Source organism: Podarcis muralis, chromosome 2, assembly GCF_964188315.1.
Source record: "Podarcis muralis chromosome 2, rPodMur119.hap1.1, whole genome shotgun sequence".
Lineage (NCBI taxonomy): Eukaryota > Metazoa > Chordata > Lepidosauria > Squamata > Lacertidae > Podarcis > Podarcis muralis.
Genome location: NC_135656.1, coordinates 7,641,317 through 7,657,028, shown reverse-complemented (window position 1 = coordinate 7,657,028; position 15,712 = coordinate 7,641,317). Strand labels below are relative to the sequence as shown.

At 45.1% G+C, this 15,712-nt stretch overlaps 1 protein-coding gene across 4 annotated transcripts; it reads right to left on the bottom strand.

The window, feature by feature from the left end:
- Nucleotides 1-375: 375 nt before the first annotated feature.
- Nucleotides 376-15,694, bottom strand: SMAGP (small cell adhesion glycoprotein). Of its 4 annotated transcripts, none has more exons than XM_028721483.2 (4): nucleotides 15,535-15,694; nucleotides 3,074-3,150; nucleotides 1,208-1,288; nucleotides 376-668 (listed from the first exon to the last, which is right to left on the bottom strand). In XM_028721483.2, the coding sequence occupies exons 2-4, from the start codon at nucleotides 3,105-3,107 to the stop codon at nucleotides 493-495; spliced, it is 291 nt and encodes a 96-aa protein (XP_028577316.2). In that variant the 5' UTR covers nucleotides 3,108-3,150; nucleotides 15,535-15,694; the 3' UTR covers nucleotides 376-492. The 4 variants fall into 4 exon arrangements, with proteins under 4 accessions (XP_028577316.2, XP_028577317.2, XP_077779954.1 ...); XM_028721484.2 differs by lacking the exon at nucleotides 15,535-15,694 and adding an exon at nucleotides 9,869-9,995; XM_077923828.1 differs by lacking the exon at nucleotides 15,535-15,694 and adding an exon at nucleotides 9,865-9,992 and having other exon boundaries at nucleotides 3,074-3,152.
- Between the last annotated feature and the right edge of the window lie 18 nt (nucleotides 15,695-15,712).

The following is a 15,712-nucleotide window of genomic DNA, read 5'->3' as shown; positions in this document are numbered from 1 at the left end:
AAGCAAGGTTAAATGTAAATATGCTTTACGCTATGACCACTGCAGGTTTGTAGGTGCTGGAAAAGCAAAAGTAGTAGTATAATTTTTTTGCCAATCCATTTTCCTGCACCTGTCACAGTCATCTGAGTGTATCGGCCTTAGATACTGCTATGGTAGTAAGAGGGAAAGAAGTGTTCAGTACTCTCAATGACATATTTGCCTACTCTAACCCCAAATAAACACAGAGGGTTCATAGAGGGTCTGTGTGTTGCAACTTGACTTTGATAATCCCAGAAATCACAAGCTCTTGGACCTGTGAAGGGGCAACCGCTATGCTGTCACAATACAAAACTCCTTCCGGTGCCTAGTCGAGCTTCTTAGGAACACAGTGTGATATAAAATAAATAATACAGCTTTTAATTTCTTGACAAAAATGGGTGTCAAACGTAATAAACAGTTTACAATGTAATAAACAGTTTACTTAAGATCTCAGTGTCCAAAGCATGCTGGCAGCTATATAAAATATTCTTCCTTCTCGCCTTTACACGGGAGATCCTCCATTTGGACTGACCCCTCTGGATCTGGTGGAGCTTGTTCATAGGTGCGGTAGGTGCCTTTGTTCTTGTACAGGTAAACGATGATCAGCACGACGACCGAAAGGAGAGTGACGAAAACCACAGCGATGACGCCTTTAAACAAAAATTGAGAAAAGGGGCACTTTAGCACAAACAGGTCTAGAGCAGACTCACCAGTGCTTTGAGTTTAGGAACAGGCTGCCAGCATGTATGTTTCTGCCTCTTAACGTGTCACACAACCTTCACCCCTCCCATTTTGCAGAAATAAGCAATTATATGCAAAGTAGCTTGATATGAGTAGCTTGAGTTTGGCCAAACTGCAGGAGGCAGTGGAAGACAGGAGTGCCTGGCGTGCTCTGGTCCAGGGGGTCACGAAGAGTCGGACACGACTAAACAACAACAGCTTGATATGCATCATATATACAGGTTGTAGAAGCCTGCTATTTAGGGCACGGAATGCGTGCGATGGCGGTCCAGATTTTTTTTAAAATTACCATTACATCCCAGATCTAGAAGGATGCTAGAGGGCTCTGCTGCAGAGTGATTTACGTGTGCATTTATGTGTTATGCCGCCTGCAGTCTGCACTGCTGGCTTCCCATGGCTGCTCAGTGGCTGGGCTGAAGCACATCTGCAAAGATACAGGCAACAATACCTCCTATGACAGCCATGTTGGTGTCCTCTTGCAAAGTCGGTGTATTCATCTTCTTCATAAATGGGCTGGTCAGTAGCTTTTCTTTATGCATAAGAGAAAGAGATGGATGACAGAGGCATCTGAATACAGTGAAGTAGAGAGAACTAAGATACCTGGGACTAGGAGGACTCAAGATCTTGAACCAATCACTTTTAGCCCCAGCAACCTCACAAGATTGTTGTGGAAATAATAAAGTGGGAGCTGGGCACCCGTGTCACCCTGAGGTGCCTGGAGGAATGATGAGATTAAGAAGGTAAAGGGGCCCCTGACCATTAGGTCCAGTCGTGGCCGACTCAGGGGTTGCAGCGCTCATCTCGCTTTATTGGCCGAGGGAGCCGGCGTACAGCTTCCGGGTCATGTGGCCAGCATGACTAAGCCGCTTCTGGCAAACCAGAGCAGCGCACGGAAACGCCATTTACCTTCCCACCGGAGCGGTACCTATTTATCTACTTGCACTTTGACGTGCTTTCGAACTGCTAGGTTGGCAGGAGCAGGGACCGAGCAACGGGAGCTCACCCCATTGCGGGGATTCGAACCACTGCCCTTCTGATCGGCAAGTCCTAGGCTCTATGGTTTAACCCACAGTGCCACCCACTGAGATGAGATTAAAATGTCATAAATAAACTGTTTTCCATAAAACGGCACTCACCCGTCACACGATGGGCAGGATCCAATGAAGCAGTTCCATTAACGCAAGGATTTGTGGCTAACACAACTCCCCATCCCTCTCCTCTTCCCATGCCCTCCCCAAATCTGCTCCAGAGGGCTGGGGGAACCCCTAGAAGACCTTAAGGGGGCATGCAGTGAGAGGAGGAGGAAGGGCTATTTGGTTGCACAGCCAAAGGGCCTTGCATTAACAGCACTACTTTAGCGGATGTTGTCCAATGTATTCCCTGACACACTACTTATTTTTTTTTAAAGTGTGCCATACAAGATCAAGCTGTGGTTCAGAGACATAAAATCGGTTCAGTAGGTTTGTAGCAACTGCAGCAAAATAAACGTAATAATAGCCACAAAACCTCTAAGCTTCCACTTTCATTAGAATGATTGTGGCCAAGTAGTCTTGATGAAATAACGGGTGCTTGAGGCCAAAATGCTGGTGGGGTAAAAAAAAAAAAAAGGCTGTTGAAGCCAAAGGGAAACTTGCTCAATTAAAGACTTCAACATTTGGCTCAGGTTATAAAGGGCAGAAGCAGGTCTAGCAGTATTTTTTCATACTGTTTTCAAGGCTTAGGTAATCGGGCTCTCTCAGTGAATATCTCATTATGTACAGCGGCAGAGTTGCCAGCGGGAACAAATGTTCTGCCAGCAACTCATTTCTAAAGATTTCCAAACCTTGCCAGTATTCAGACACTATCTTTGGGGGCCCAGTTTCTTTAAAAGAATGCATGACATCAAGGGATATTATATCATTAAGGGTCTTAAGACCTGCCCAGGTTTCTCAGTGCCCGGGAGAGAGACATGTTTTTCCTACACTTCCTCAAAACCTAACCACCTACCCAGAATATCCTCTTCTCCCTTTCCCTCCTTGTGTCTTAAATATCCTTCAGCGTTGTATTACCTGACTGCAGATCAGCAGCAATCATTGATAGCTGCCCTGCCCTATCTGAATTATTCAAGGCAGGTAACTAGCAATATATACACTAGCAAACTACAGATTTATCTGGTTAGCTGAAATTGGTATGTGAAATTCTGGCTCTATTCTAGAAAACCCTGTTGGCCTCTCAATCTCTTGTGCCCCTCTCACCTGGAGCTATCTTTATTTATTTATTTTTGAAAAGGAAATAAATAAATAAACAGAACCCTCTTACCCTTGAGCGCACTCACCTGTGGGTAATGGTGGTGTTGGAATAGCTGCCATGGCGTCACCTTTCCTCCGCTTAAAACTTCAGAATCTTTCAGAGCTGGGTGGGGAAAAATAAAAATTCTGTAATAGCGCTGTTAACAGAAATCTACAGGTTCCCTCCTTGTATGGGTGTGAAATGAGCAAGTTTTAAAAAAGATCTTCCTCCTCAAAACCAGAGGGAGAATTTAAACGTCATCACACTTTCTAGTCTCCTAGAACTCCGTGAGGCGTAACTTTTAAGTAAATATTTATGTATTTAAAACATTTCTATCCCACTGGTTTTAATCAAGATGTTTCTAGTCATTTTGCGAAAATTAAGGCTGGGCAAAGGCAGCAGGACTGTCATTTTGTAAAGTGAGGCGGGAGGAAGGAAGGGGGAGAGGAAGGAGAGAGGTGCAGGGTGCTTTTAGACGGGGGCTTAATATTGCAAAGGGGTTATTGGCAACAGTATTTTTAAAAAAATAAAAATTAATCGGATTTCCCCGTGTAATAAATTTTTTTAAAGGTCACACACACACACACACACACACACACACACATATATTAAAGGTAAAGGGACCCATGACCATTAGGTCCAGTCGTGGCCGACTCTGGGGTTGTGGCGCTCATCTCGCTTTATTGGCCGAGGGAGCCAGCGTACAACTTCCGGGTCATGTGGCCAGCATGACTAAGCCGCTTCTGGTGAACCAGAGCAGCGCACGGAAACGCTGTTTACCTTCCCGCCGGAGTGGTACCTATTTATCTACTTGCACTTTGACGTGCTTTCGAACTGCTAGGTTGGCAGGAGCAGGGACCGAGCAACGGGAGCTCACCCCGTCTTAGGGATTCGAACTGCTGACCTTCTGATTGGCAAGTCCTAGGCTCTGAGGTTTAACCCACAGTGCCACCTGCATCCCTATATATATATAATAAATGTTCATAAATGTACCAAGCAAACACGTACGTAAATATGTAGACCACATGTCTGAAGCGGCATGGGAGGACAGTCCTGAAACCATTTTGGCTCCCAAGCTGACCTAATGTTTCTCTGCAAGGAGGGGGGAGTGAGGGAACCTTCCCATTGTCTCAGGAAAGTGATTACCACCTCAAAGGAATGGCCTGACTACCAGAAAGGGCAATCAGATGGGGCAATCAGGTAACTTGCCAGACAGGATATGAACAACGCACTCAGATCTCTGTTGTAGACCGCCTTTTCTGTGATGTAGGTATGATGTTTCTGGGGGTGGTCTTGGACTCCAGGGCGGGCAATTTAAAATGTCTATATAAGGGCAGGCACACCTTTGTTCTAGGTCCTCCTTCTCTATCCTGCGTGTGAGGGGAGCACCCTGTTGCAACAGCTTTAATAAAGATCAGGCTTACTAGCTGCTTTGCTTCTCAATATTCTCTGGTTGGCCTCTGTTATTTTCTCCTACCAATGGAGAACCTACAAAGGACTCTATAAGGGCTCTTGTGTACCCCATAAGGGAACAAGGGCAGATTTTGTTTACAACACCTGAAAGGGAAAATATAAATTAAATGGGGTGGGTGGGAAGACAGGCTGGCATTTTGAAGACCACATTGTGAGGCCACTGCAAAAACAAAACAAATAACTTTGCATGCATGAGAAGAACTGACGCCACAATAAACACCCATCTAGTAGTATCTGTAGACATGTCATGATGGATAGTCTAGTCTAGATGTTATCGCTGAACGAGGAAGCAAGGTTGTTGGCAGAGAGTGGGGAAGAGAGAGGCAGAGGAGCAAACCTGGAGCAGGGCACGAACCATATAATCCAAGTATTGTCATGTGGTTTAAACACCACTTAATCATGGAAAAGCTCATTTATCAAATGAAGGAAGCAGAGCGGCAGGCTAAGCCAGAAACATGTATCGTTTCCTAGATTACACAGATCACCCGACATCACAGATTCAAGTTACACTTGACAAATATAAAACACGATTAACTTGTAGTCCTTTTAAGACAACCTTCAGCTCTTGATTGCGCTGTTATTATTTGTGTCCTAAAACAACTAAGTGGCACTTTGAAAATTAATGCATTTATTGTGACATAAGCGCTCATTAGTCTACAGTCCACTTCATTAGATACATGAATTGCAGCATAAAAATAATTAAGAAGTTAGTCTTTAAGGTGCTTTATTGTTTCTGCTGCAATAAACTTAATAAACTAGCCCTCTGGAATCAGTGCCCCATAAGCTTGCTTAGATACTGGTTGTTTTTTTTATTGTAGTCATTTTTATATTATAAAATGTGAAAGGGTGAGGACAAGGGGGCAATATGAAAGAGAAGGGAATGGAAAGAAAAGTCAGAGAGAGACATTCTTTTTCAAAGCGTGTACAGTATTTTAATCAGCTTTAATAAAATAAAACACTATTTAACACTTTTCTAATTCTGCACAAATCTGTTAACCTTTCCCCTCCTTCCTTCCTTTCACTGTTGTATAACTCGTACACTTTGCCACTGCTGCATATTCATATGTACATTGTTAATTCCTGTTTTGTTATGGTTGGGAATTGAGCCTTTTCTCAATATTCTGCACAGCATAAACTACCAGCTAAAATCTTATATGAAACTAATTCCCTTGGCTGTACTGGGACTTCTTTCAGTATACAGTACATTAGTAAAAATATAGTCAAATCCAAATCTAATTTCACCTGTGCTACTTTTTCTGTTTTTCTTCTGACCCAAAACACAGCCACTATATATGACATTCACTTCCCTCCTTTAGTCTGTATTTCTTTGCTCCACTCATAATTAAAAGTATGGCTGTATTCTTATGCCAATCACATGGGAGCAAGCCCCATTGAACTCAACCGGACTTACGGGACTTCTGAGGTGTTTCTTAGTATTACTCACTTTTTATTCTGAAGTGAAACTGGAGGACAGAGGAGTTCTTGGTGGAAACAAGATCCAAAACATGGCAGTGTGTGGGTGTCAGGCTAAAAGCAGAGGCAAGAGGAGGAAGTCGACGAGAGACCGCGTGACGCAGCTGAATCAGAAAGGAATATTTGCATGAATGTTGAAATCCCAAAGATGAATGGTGGGAATCTTGTAAGAAGGGAAGGGAGGAAGTATCAATGCCTGAAATTAAAACTGAAGCTAGCTATGATGCAATATTGCATGGCAACAAAACTGAGCTGTGAAATACAGATGTACAAGTGAGACCTGCAACAAAATGTTGCAGTTTGAAGAGTTCCTGTTCACTGATCAGTCCATCAGTCATGTCCTCCTATAGGATACTCTGGGCTGTTTGTGGCTCCCTCCTGCCACATACACTTTAGGGGTTATTCTTTTTTTTCAAAAAATAGATTATGTTTTTCAGTTATATACATTTCAATAGTTATCATCATTCTAACAATTCAAAACTCGACTTCCTTCCTCCTCTTTCTGCGGTTCCTTAAATTTATTTTTATCATTTCCTGCATATTCTAAGTTAACTTATTCTTTTATTCATCTACTTTAAATATATATTATGAAACTGCAAGTTATTACAATAATCCTGCCAATGTCCTTATCTGTTTACGTTTTGTTCGGAAATATTCAACTAATAATAATAATAATAATAATAATAATAATAATAATAATATATTATTTATACCCCGCCCATCTGGCTGGGCTTCCCCAGCCACTCTGGGTGGCTTCCAAAAAAATATTAAAATACTGTAATACATCAAACATTAAAAGCTTCCCTAAACAGGGCTGCCTTCAGATGTCTTCTAAAAGTCTGGTAGTTGTTGTTCTCTTTGACATCTGGTGGGAGGGCGTTCCACGGGGAGGGTGCCACTACCGAGAAGGCCCTCTGCCTGGTTCCCTGTAACTTGGCTTCTCGCAGTGAGGGAACCGCCAGAAGGCCCTCGGTGCTGGACCTCAGCGTCCGGGTAGAATGATGGAAACAAACCATTTCCATTCTTTTATAAAAGGTTTGTTACCTTGATTTCTTGATGTCTCCTGAGAAATCTCTATGTGGGACAAGAAGCTACAGTTAGAACTGGATATGGAACAACTGATTGGTTCAAAATTGGGAAAGGAGTACGACAAGGCTGTATTTTGTCTCCCTGCTTATTTAATTTATATGCAGAATACATCATGCGAAAGGCTGGGCTGGATGAATCCCAAGCTGGAATTAAGTTTGCTGGAAGAAATATCAACAACCTCAGATATGCAGATGACACAACCTTGATGGCAGAAAGTGAGGAGGAATTAAAGAACCTTTTAATGAGGGTGAAAGAGGAGAGCGCAAAATATGGTCTGAAGCTCAACATCAAAAAACGAAGATCATGGCCACTGGGCCCATCACCTCCTGGCAATTAGAAGGGGAAGAAATGGAGGCAGTGAGAGATTTTACTTTCTTGGGCTCCATGATCACTGCAGATGGTGACAGCAGCCACGAAATTAAAAGACGCCTGCTTCTTGGGAGAAGGGCAATGACAGGCCTAGATAGCATCTTGAGAAGTAGAGACGTCACCTTGCCAACAAAGGTCCGTATAGTTAAAGCCATGGTTTCCCCAGTAGTGATGTATGGAAGTGAGAGCTGGACCATAAAGAAGGCTGATCGCCGAAGAATTGATGCTTTTGAATTATGGTGCTGGAGAAGACTCTTGAGAGTCCCATGGACTGCAAGAAGATCAAACGCATCCATTCTGAAGGAAATCAGCCCTGAGTGCTCACTGGAAGGACAGATCGTGAAGCTGAGGCTCCAGTACTTTGGCCACCTCATGAGAAGAGAAGACTCCCTGGAGAAGACACTGATGCTGGGAAAGATGGAGGGCACAAGGAGAAGGGGGCAACAGAGGACGAGATGGTTGGATAGTGTTTTTGAGGTTACCAGCATCAGTTTGACCGAACTGCGGGAGGTAGTGGAGGACAGAGGTGCCTGGCGTGCTCTGGTCCATGGGGTCATGAAGAGTCAGACACGAATAAACGACTAAACAACAACACCACCTTGATTTCTTATTTTTCCGGTAAGTTTTGCCATTTCTTCATAGTCCATAAGTTTTTGTATCCATTCTTCTTTCGTCGGGACTTCTTCTTCTTTCCATTTTTGGGCAAATAACATTCTTGCTGCTTTAGGGGTTTGCATTGCTACAAACCTTGGGGTTCCCCAAAGCACACCACTAGCGCATGGGAGGTACCATTCTGGCTACATAAGCAATGGGACTTATGCCTGACCACTGGTAATACAGGGAACGATTCGCTCATTCATTCATTCCATAACATTTATGAAATGATTGTAAGAAACCTGAAAGTGGTTTGCAAAATGATAATTTTGCAACGTCACACTTTGAAGGCAGAGAAGCCTTCAAAAGAGATGGAGGTGGATGGATGGAGAGTAGGAACTGGTACCTCAAGTCTTGTCAGGGAGGGAGGCCCAGGTCACCACCACAGCCTTGGGGGAAATGTGTGTGAGCAAAGGAGAGGAATAACCTTCTTCTTCTTCTTCGTCAATCTCTCGTACTCGAGTAAGATTGTCTTCCATAAACACGGTTTTAACAATGAGTCCGTAAGTGACTGTGGAGGCCAGTTCTGGATCCACACGTCCTTCCACAGTGGGGACATTGGTTCCTGGGCGGGAGTTGATCACGGTGTGGATTTGCCAAGCGTGCCTTCCTCCTAGCACGTTTCTCCTTTGCGTTCTGAGTTCGAGTGTCTTCAAAGCCCATGACATCTTTGGTAAAGGCTGTTTTCCAACTGGAGCGCTTGCAGGCCAGTGTTTCCCAGTTGTCAGTGTTTATACTACTTTTTTTAGATTTGCCTTGAGACAGTCTTTAAACCTTTTTTCTTGATCACCAGCATTACGCTTTCCATTTTTAAGTTTGGAGTAGAGTAGTTGCTTTGGAAGGCAATAATCAAGCATTTGCACAGCACAACCAGTCCAATGAAGTTGATGTTGAAGAACCATTGCTTCAACACTAGTAGTTATGGCAAAAAAACACAAAACCACATTACACACAGACATGAAACAACAGCCCTTTGGGTGGTGGTTAGGGGAGCCATTGGGACAGAAGAAAAGGGTGAGCAAGGGGGGGAGATGCTTAAATGACCAGTCTCTCTCCCCTCTCGCAATAGCTTTTCTCCCCACACATTTGCTGCACCCACGAAAATAACCCGTGCTGGCGGTAGCCTATAAATTACTGCAATGAGATTTCTTCCAATGAAATTTCTACAGGAGCTTTCTTAATGTTACGAAGCTTGCTTCTCTGTTCATAAAACTTTCCCACAGGGGCTTGCTATTCTAGAAAACTTGCTTCTCCAATAAATAATACATTGGCCAGAGCAGAGGGAGGTAGTTTTGATCCTGGAAAAAGAAATACGGAAGGAAAGGAAGCCTGTGTGTACACATTACTGGCGTAAAACATGGCTAGGTCATTCATTTTCGCAGAATTTCACAGGAAACAACAGGATCGATGCAGCGGTGGGAGTAGAGTAAACAGGAATGTGTTTACAAAAGTTACTATTTGGGTGAGGATGCATCCATTCCAGAGGCAGTAAGAGGAAGGAAGCAAATGGGAATAGGATGGGCAGAAGGGCCCAAAAAACCATGCTAGAATCAAGATCTGGAAATTGGAGAGTAGAACTGGGAATGAAAAGAAGAGAAAAGCCCAGGGACAGGAAGAGAAAATATGTAGCTAGGCAGGGAATTAGGGGGCTGCTCATGTAGGCCTCTGTGATGTCTGCTAGCTTTGAGGGTGCAGGGGTTCAGTTTGACAGGGCCGGGGAGAGGGGTCATTAGTGAACCAAGTGGAAAGGTGGGGGGCAGTGGCTGGGAGCCCCCCCTCTCACCTCTTAACCTGGCTGCCTTCTCTTTGGGGGAGCTTCAGAGTCCAAAACGGTCACAGCCGGGCACAGGGCAAGCCTTCAGTGGGCATGGCAATGCGCTTCCAGCCCACAGCAGGCCACACCTCCCAGTCTAGGCCCAGAGGGGTGATGGGGGGAACGGTTTGTGGAAGTTAGTTGGGTGGGTTGCTTATATACTGTATTTTTTTGCTCTATAAGACTCACTTTTTCCCTCCTAAAAAGTAAGGGGAAATGTGTGTGCCTCTTGTGGAGCGAATGCAGGCTGCACAGCTATCCCAGAAGCCAGAACATCAAGAGGGATTGCTGCTTTCACTGCGCAGCGATCCCTCTTGCTGTTCTGGCTTCTGAGATTCAGAATATTTTTTTTCTTGTTTTCCTCCTCCAAAAACTAGGTGCGTCTTGTGGTCTGGTGCGAAAAATACGGTATATCTTGCTCAAGGAATTAGGGTTGCCAAGAGCACCACAGTGTAGCCCAAAGTGCTCCAGAGTAAGAGACCTTAAGAAAACGACAGCTTGATTATGTGCCAGAACATGGATGGTGCTGCGGTAGACTATATCTTCCTCCTAATGTTTTAACAATGCGGTTGCTTTTTGCAGTTAAGGAACTGCAAAGCTTCGGAAGGGATGCTATGTTTTCTGCTGGAAAAGAGAGCAAAGATCACACACACCCTCCCGCCACAACCGTTTCAGGAGCACGTGCCCATTTTAAAAACGGTTGTGCGTTGTTCCTTAGAAGGGACAAAATCACAAGAGGCAACGGGAAGTTTCTGATGAATCCATCAGGGCCTCGTCCGTCAACATGCAATACAGCATCATTGGCCTTAAGTCACATCTAAGAATTGGGGTTTGACAAAGAAAGCTGAGCATATTAAGATTAAGAGAAAAGAGGACAAGCAATAATTACAAATTGAATTTGCTTTTTACTTTTTTTCTTACAAGCTGCTGAACTATAAAGAACCTGGCATCTCTTTCATTTTGCCCGTTTATGAGGAGCAGGGGGAAAACAGGAAGACATTAAAAAAACAACCCTGACTGTGTATGCAACTAAATCCTACTCAGAGTAGACCTACTGAAACGAATCACTAAAACAACCACCACATATGGCACAGTGAGTGCAAAGGGAGCTCAAAGGTGCTTTTAGATGGGTGTGTGAAAACATTCTAAGAGCTATAATGCCACCCAGAAGCATTTCTGAGCTGCTTTTTATGTGAATTATAACAAGAAACACCTGTGTAAATATGGTGCTTATTTTTGTTTCAGTACAGGAAGCCACCAATAGAAGTTTGGAGCACCTTCTACGAATCCTGCTCCCTGTCCCAGAACTGATGTCGCTATACAGCATTCCTGGAAACTGGGGAACAATGTCTTGGGTCTCATCATCCTTGAAATTTGTGGTAATGATGACTGTCATCTACTCTTGGGACCACCACTGCTGCTGGTGTGATTGTTTCTGTCTTGGAAGTCATAGTGACATAGTGAACCGTTTATATAATACGTAGTGATTTCGGAATTTGTTGAATCTATAGTTCCACGGACAACCTCTGCATCATCTCTCCAGCTCAAGATAAACGGAGTCAACTGTTGTGCAAAGCTGCACAGATTTTTCTTGACCAGGTACAACTTTTCTTCATGCTTACCTCTAACTCTGACTTTAGCCATTATGTTCTTCACATGCCCCCCAAATGTCTGATTTAATTTACATACTACCTTTCTCCCAATACAAGAACCAAGGCACCTCATAGCATAAATTAAAACAGATACAGCTAAAACACACACAATCCATATAAATATTAAAGACAAAAAACAAATAAGTAACCCTAGTAAAGCAGCACTGGAAACGTTTAAACCCATTTAAAAGCACAACAAATTAAAGAATTTAAATGTACAACACTCCCCCTGCCACAACAGCCAGTTGAAGGCTAAGGACCTGTCTGAACAAAAAATGCTTTTGCCTTCCAGCGTGAAGAAAGTAGAGAGGGAGACAGCCTAGCTTCATGTGGAAAGGAGTTCCACAGTCTTGGAGCAGCCATAGAATCATAGAATCATAGAGTTGGAATAGACCACAAGGGCCATCGAGTCCAACCCCCTGCCAAGCAGGAAACACCATCAGAGCACTCCTGACATATGGTTGTCAAGCCTCTGCTTAAAGACCTCCAAAGAAGGAGACTCCACTACACTCCTTGGCAGCAAATTCCACTGTCGAACAGCTCTTACTGTCAGGAAGTTCTTCCTAATGTTTAGGTGGAATCTTCTTTCTTGTACAGTGGTGCCCCGCAAGACGAACACCTCGCAAGACGGAAAACCAGCTAGACGAAAGGGTTTTCCGTTTTGGAGGCGCTTCGCAAAACGAATTTCCCTATGGGCTTCCTTCGCAAGACGAAAGCCCATAGGGAAATCTCCGGGACAGCGGGGAAGCGCAGCGCGTCTTCCCCACTGTCCTCGGACCTCCTCCGAAGCCTGGCGGCGGGGCGGGGACACCTCCTCCCGCCGCCCGGCTTTGGAAGGCTGCTCCGAAGCCGGGCGGCGGGGCGGGGACACCGCCTCCCGCCGCCCGGCTTTGGAAGGCTGCTCCGAAGCCGGGCGGCGGGGCGGGGACACCTCCTCCCGTCGCCCGGCTTCGGAAGGATGCTCCGAAGCCGGGCGGCGGGGCGGAGACACCTCCTCCCGCCGCCCGGCTTCGGAAGGCTGCTCCGAAGCCGGGCGGCGGGGCGGGGACACCGCCTCCCGCCGCCCGGCTTCGGAAGGATGCTCCGAAGCCTGGCGGGGGGGGGGCGGAGAGACCTTCTCCCCGCGCCAGCCTTCGGATGGCTGTCCTGAAGACTTGGGGTGGGAGAAGGGTTTTCCTTCCCACCGCCAACATTCAGAATGCGCGCCTTCCCCTCTGTTCCCGTACCTGTCCTGAAGGCTTGCGGTGGGGAGAAAAGCCCTTCTCCCCACCGCCAGCCTGGCAAGCGGTTTCCATAGGAACGCATTAATTGATTTTCAATGCATTCCTATGGGAAACCGTGCTTCGCAAGACGAAAAACTCGCAAGAAGAAAAAACTTGCGGAACGAATTAATTTCGTCTTGCGAGGCAACACTGTAGTTTGGATCCATTGCTCCGTGTCCGCTTCTCTGGAGCAGCAGAAAACACCAAAAGGGCCCTCCTGGCTTCACCAAAGGTGAGCATGTTACAGTAATTCAAACGGCATGTAAATAAGGCGTGTATCACCAGGGCTAGCTCAGAAATCTCTGGAAACAGAAATCCGTAACCACAAATCTCAGTGTGTGTTATTAAATGCAAATATATAATATGGTTACAAGCCACTCTGCCAAGCGGTTGCAAGAGATTCTAGATAAAGCCAGCGTTTAAAGTAGAGATTTGGGTCTGCAATGTGACCTAGAAGTAAAGCAAGAAGTTGGAGAGAGTTTCAGAGAGCAATGCTTTATGTCTGTTTGAATCCAAGGCTGCAGCTAGTGGAGAAACAAGAGTATTTTGGGGTGAGAATGGCCCTCCATCATAGGCCCAGGCTGTATATATAAATAATCCATATATCATAAAGACTCCACAGTCTCCACTGTGCCTCATCCCAAAAGGAAGCATGAACCCTACGTAGGTATCTGGAACCCCTGGAACCTTGCACTGCTACAAGACTGGGGTGGAGTGTAGGGTTGCCATAAGTCAGGAATTTCCAGGACATTGCTGGGATTCAGCCGTCAGAAACAGTGTCTGGCCGGAAATTGCTTTAATGTCCGGGGAAATCCAAACGTATGGCAGCCCATGTTGGAAGTGTAGAATTTGGCAACCCTAGTGGCGTGAAACAGTATAATAGAAGTGGCTTGCTGCATTTTGTCCCTAAGCAGATACAGTGGTACCTCAGGTTACATACGCTTCAGGTTACAGACTCCGCTAACCCAGAAATAGTGCTTCAGGTTAAGAACTTTGCTTCAGGATGAGAACGGAAATCGTGCTCCGGCGGCGTGGCGGCAGCAGGAGGCCCCATTAGCTAAAGTGGTGCTTCAGGTTAAGAACAGTTTCAGGTTAAGAACGGACCTCCGGAACGAATTAAGTACTTAACCTGAGGTACAACTGTACTCAGCTAAGAAGTATATACAGTGGTGCCCTGCAAGACGAATGCCTCGCAAGACGAAAAACTCGCTAGACGAAAGGGTTTTCCGTTTTTTGAGTCGTTCCGCAAGACGAATTTCCCTATGGGCTTGCTTCGCAAGACGAAACGTCTTGCGAGTTCTTGCGAGTTTGTTTCCTTTTTCTTAAAGCCGCTAAGCCGTTAATAGCCGCTAAGCCGCTAAGCCGTTAATAGCCGCTAAGCCGCTAATAGCCGTGCTTCGCAAGACGAAAAAACCGCAAGACGAAGAGACTCGCAGAACGGATTAATTTCGTCTTGCGAGGCACCACTGTAAGTCTCCCAGCTGAGTATCTGATTGGGAAAGGACTGGCCTGGGGTGGTGAAACTCACTTGCTTTCATCAGCCTCCTGAACACAATGGTCAGCTAGGAAATCTAGACATCTTATAACAAAATATTAGGAGTAAACTGCTGAGTGCCTGAATATAACAGGAGAACGACAGCATCTACCCCATCCCAAATAATGGCTTCAGGAAGGCGTGTTTTGAGCTGAGAGGAGCTTAGCTCTTGACATATCCCTGCTTTCAATTGCCCCTTCTCAAAGTGGCTTTTCAAGCAAAAGGAATAAAGGGGATGTCAAGCTTTAATTACACACATTTGCATGTAACCTGTAGTTTGGCCACTGTATTCCGGAAGCTGTAGGGGGAGTGCAGTTTTATTCAGTTGTGCAGATACTCACACCCGAAAGCCAAACTCCAATGTAAATACTGTATCAGTTCTGCAGCCAGCCCACACAGCATTTGTGCTCTGTGAAAATCGAATCTGTGCTCCTTTGCAGTTTAGAATGGGCTGGAGAAAATTGCCTACAGTACCCAAGGCTAAATAGGCATGCACAAAGCGCTTTCCGCCATCTCCCCCCCCCCTCCGGTTTTGCTATCCTCAGTGAAAGAGTTCTCTTGCAGAACAAAGCCATGCAAGGTGTTATTCTTAATGCACTCTCAGCTTCCGCTTTTCATATTCTATATGCGATATAAATAAAATTTATTATTATTTATTATTTATGTTTCTCTTTCATTCTCAAAGTATTAACTGAGGACTTGCGGCTTGCATTTACAAGTGACAGATTTGAATTAGGGAGACAGAGGTGTAAAGGGCTGTGCTATATGAGTTTTTATTTTTATTTTTAAGAATCCCCTTCATGGCATACCTAGAAAAGCTACTGCAAAGGGGGAGAAATAACTTGCATTTCAACACCACCACCACACATCTTTCCAGCTTTTAAAATGTTCTGCTTGCCTGTCAGTACATCAGAAACCCTTACGAACCTTTGAGAAACGTCTCTGCCAATGTCTTTTAGACATAGGGCATGGTGCTGAATACAGGGATTGGTTGTGCAATGGAATACATCTGAGCTGATCTAGTACTGTATAGGCATGCCCAGAAATATTGCATAGGAACAGCCACTGCTCCCATCAGAGCTTTTAGGCTCTAACCCAGATATAGGCATCACACACAACAAGACAACAGGGACAGATCTCCATTAACTCCAGCGTTAGAAACTGGCTCCCCATCCCTGTTCTTCTTACCTGATAAGACGACATGGGGGCAAAGAATAATGGGCCTTGTTGTTGGCTGAGTATCTCTCCAAGGTCCAGCTAGTGTGGGTACCCCTCTCTCAGCGCCAGCTCCCTCCCTTAGCTGGCTGGCTGGCTTTCTGGTGACTAGGCTAAGGCGTTTCCCTTCCCATCTCACCTTTCCAGTTTC

Excerpts from the sequence above, each read along its gene's own strand:
- SMAGP (XM_028721483.2), bottom strand. The coding sequence starts at position 3,107 with ATGGCAGCTATTCCAACACCACCATTACCCACAG. Across the intron at positions 1,289-3,073 it reads AACACCACCATTACCCACAG|AAAAGCTACTGACCAGCCCA; the intron begins GTGAGTGCGCTC and ends TTATGCATAAAG. Across the intron at positions 669-1,207 it reads CAACATGGCTGTCATAGGAG|GCGTCATCGCTGTGGTTTTC; the intron begins GTATTGTTGCCT and ends TTTTGTTTAAAG.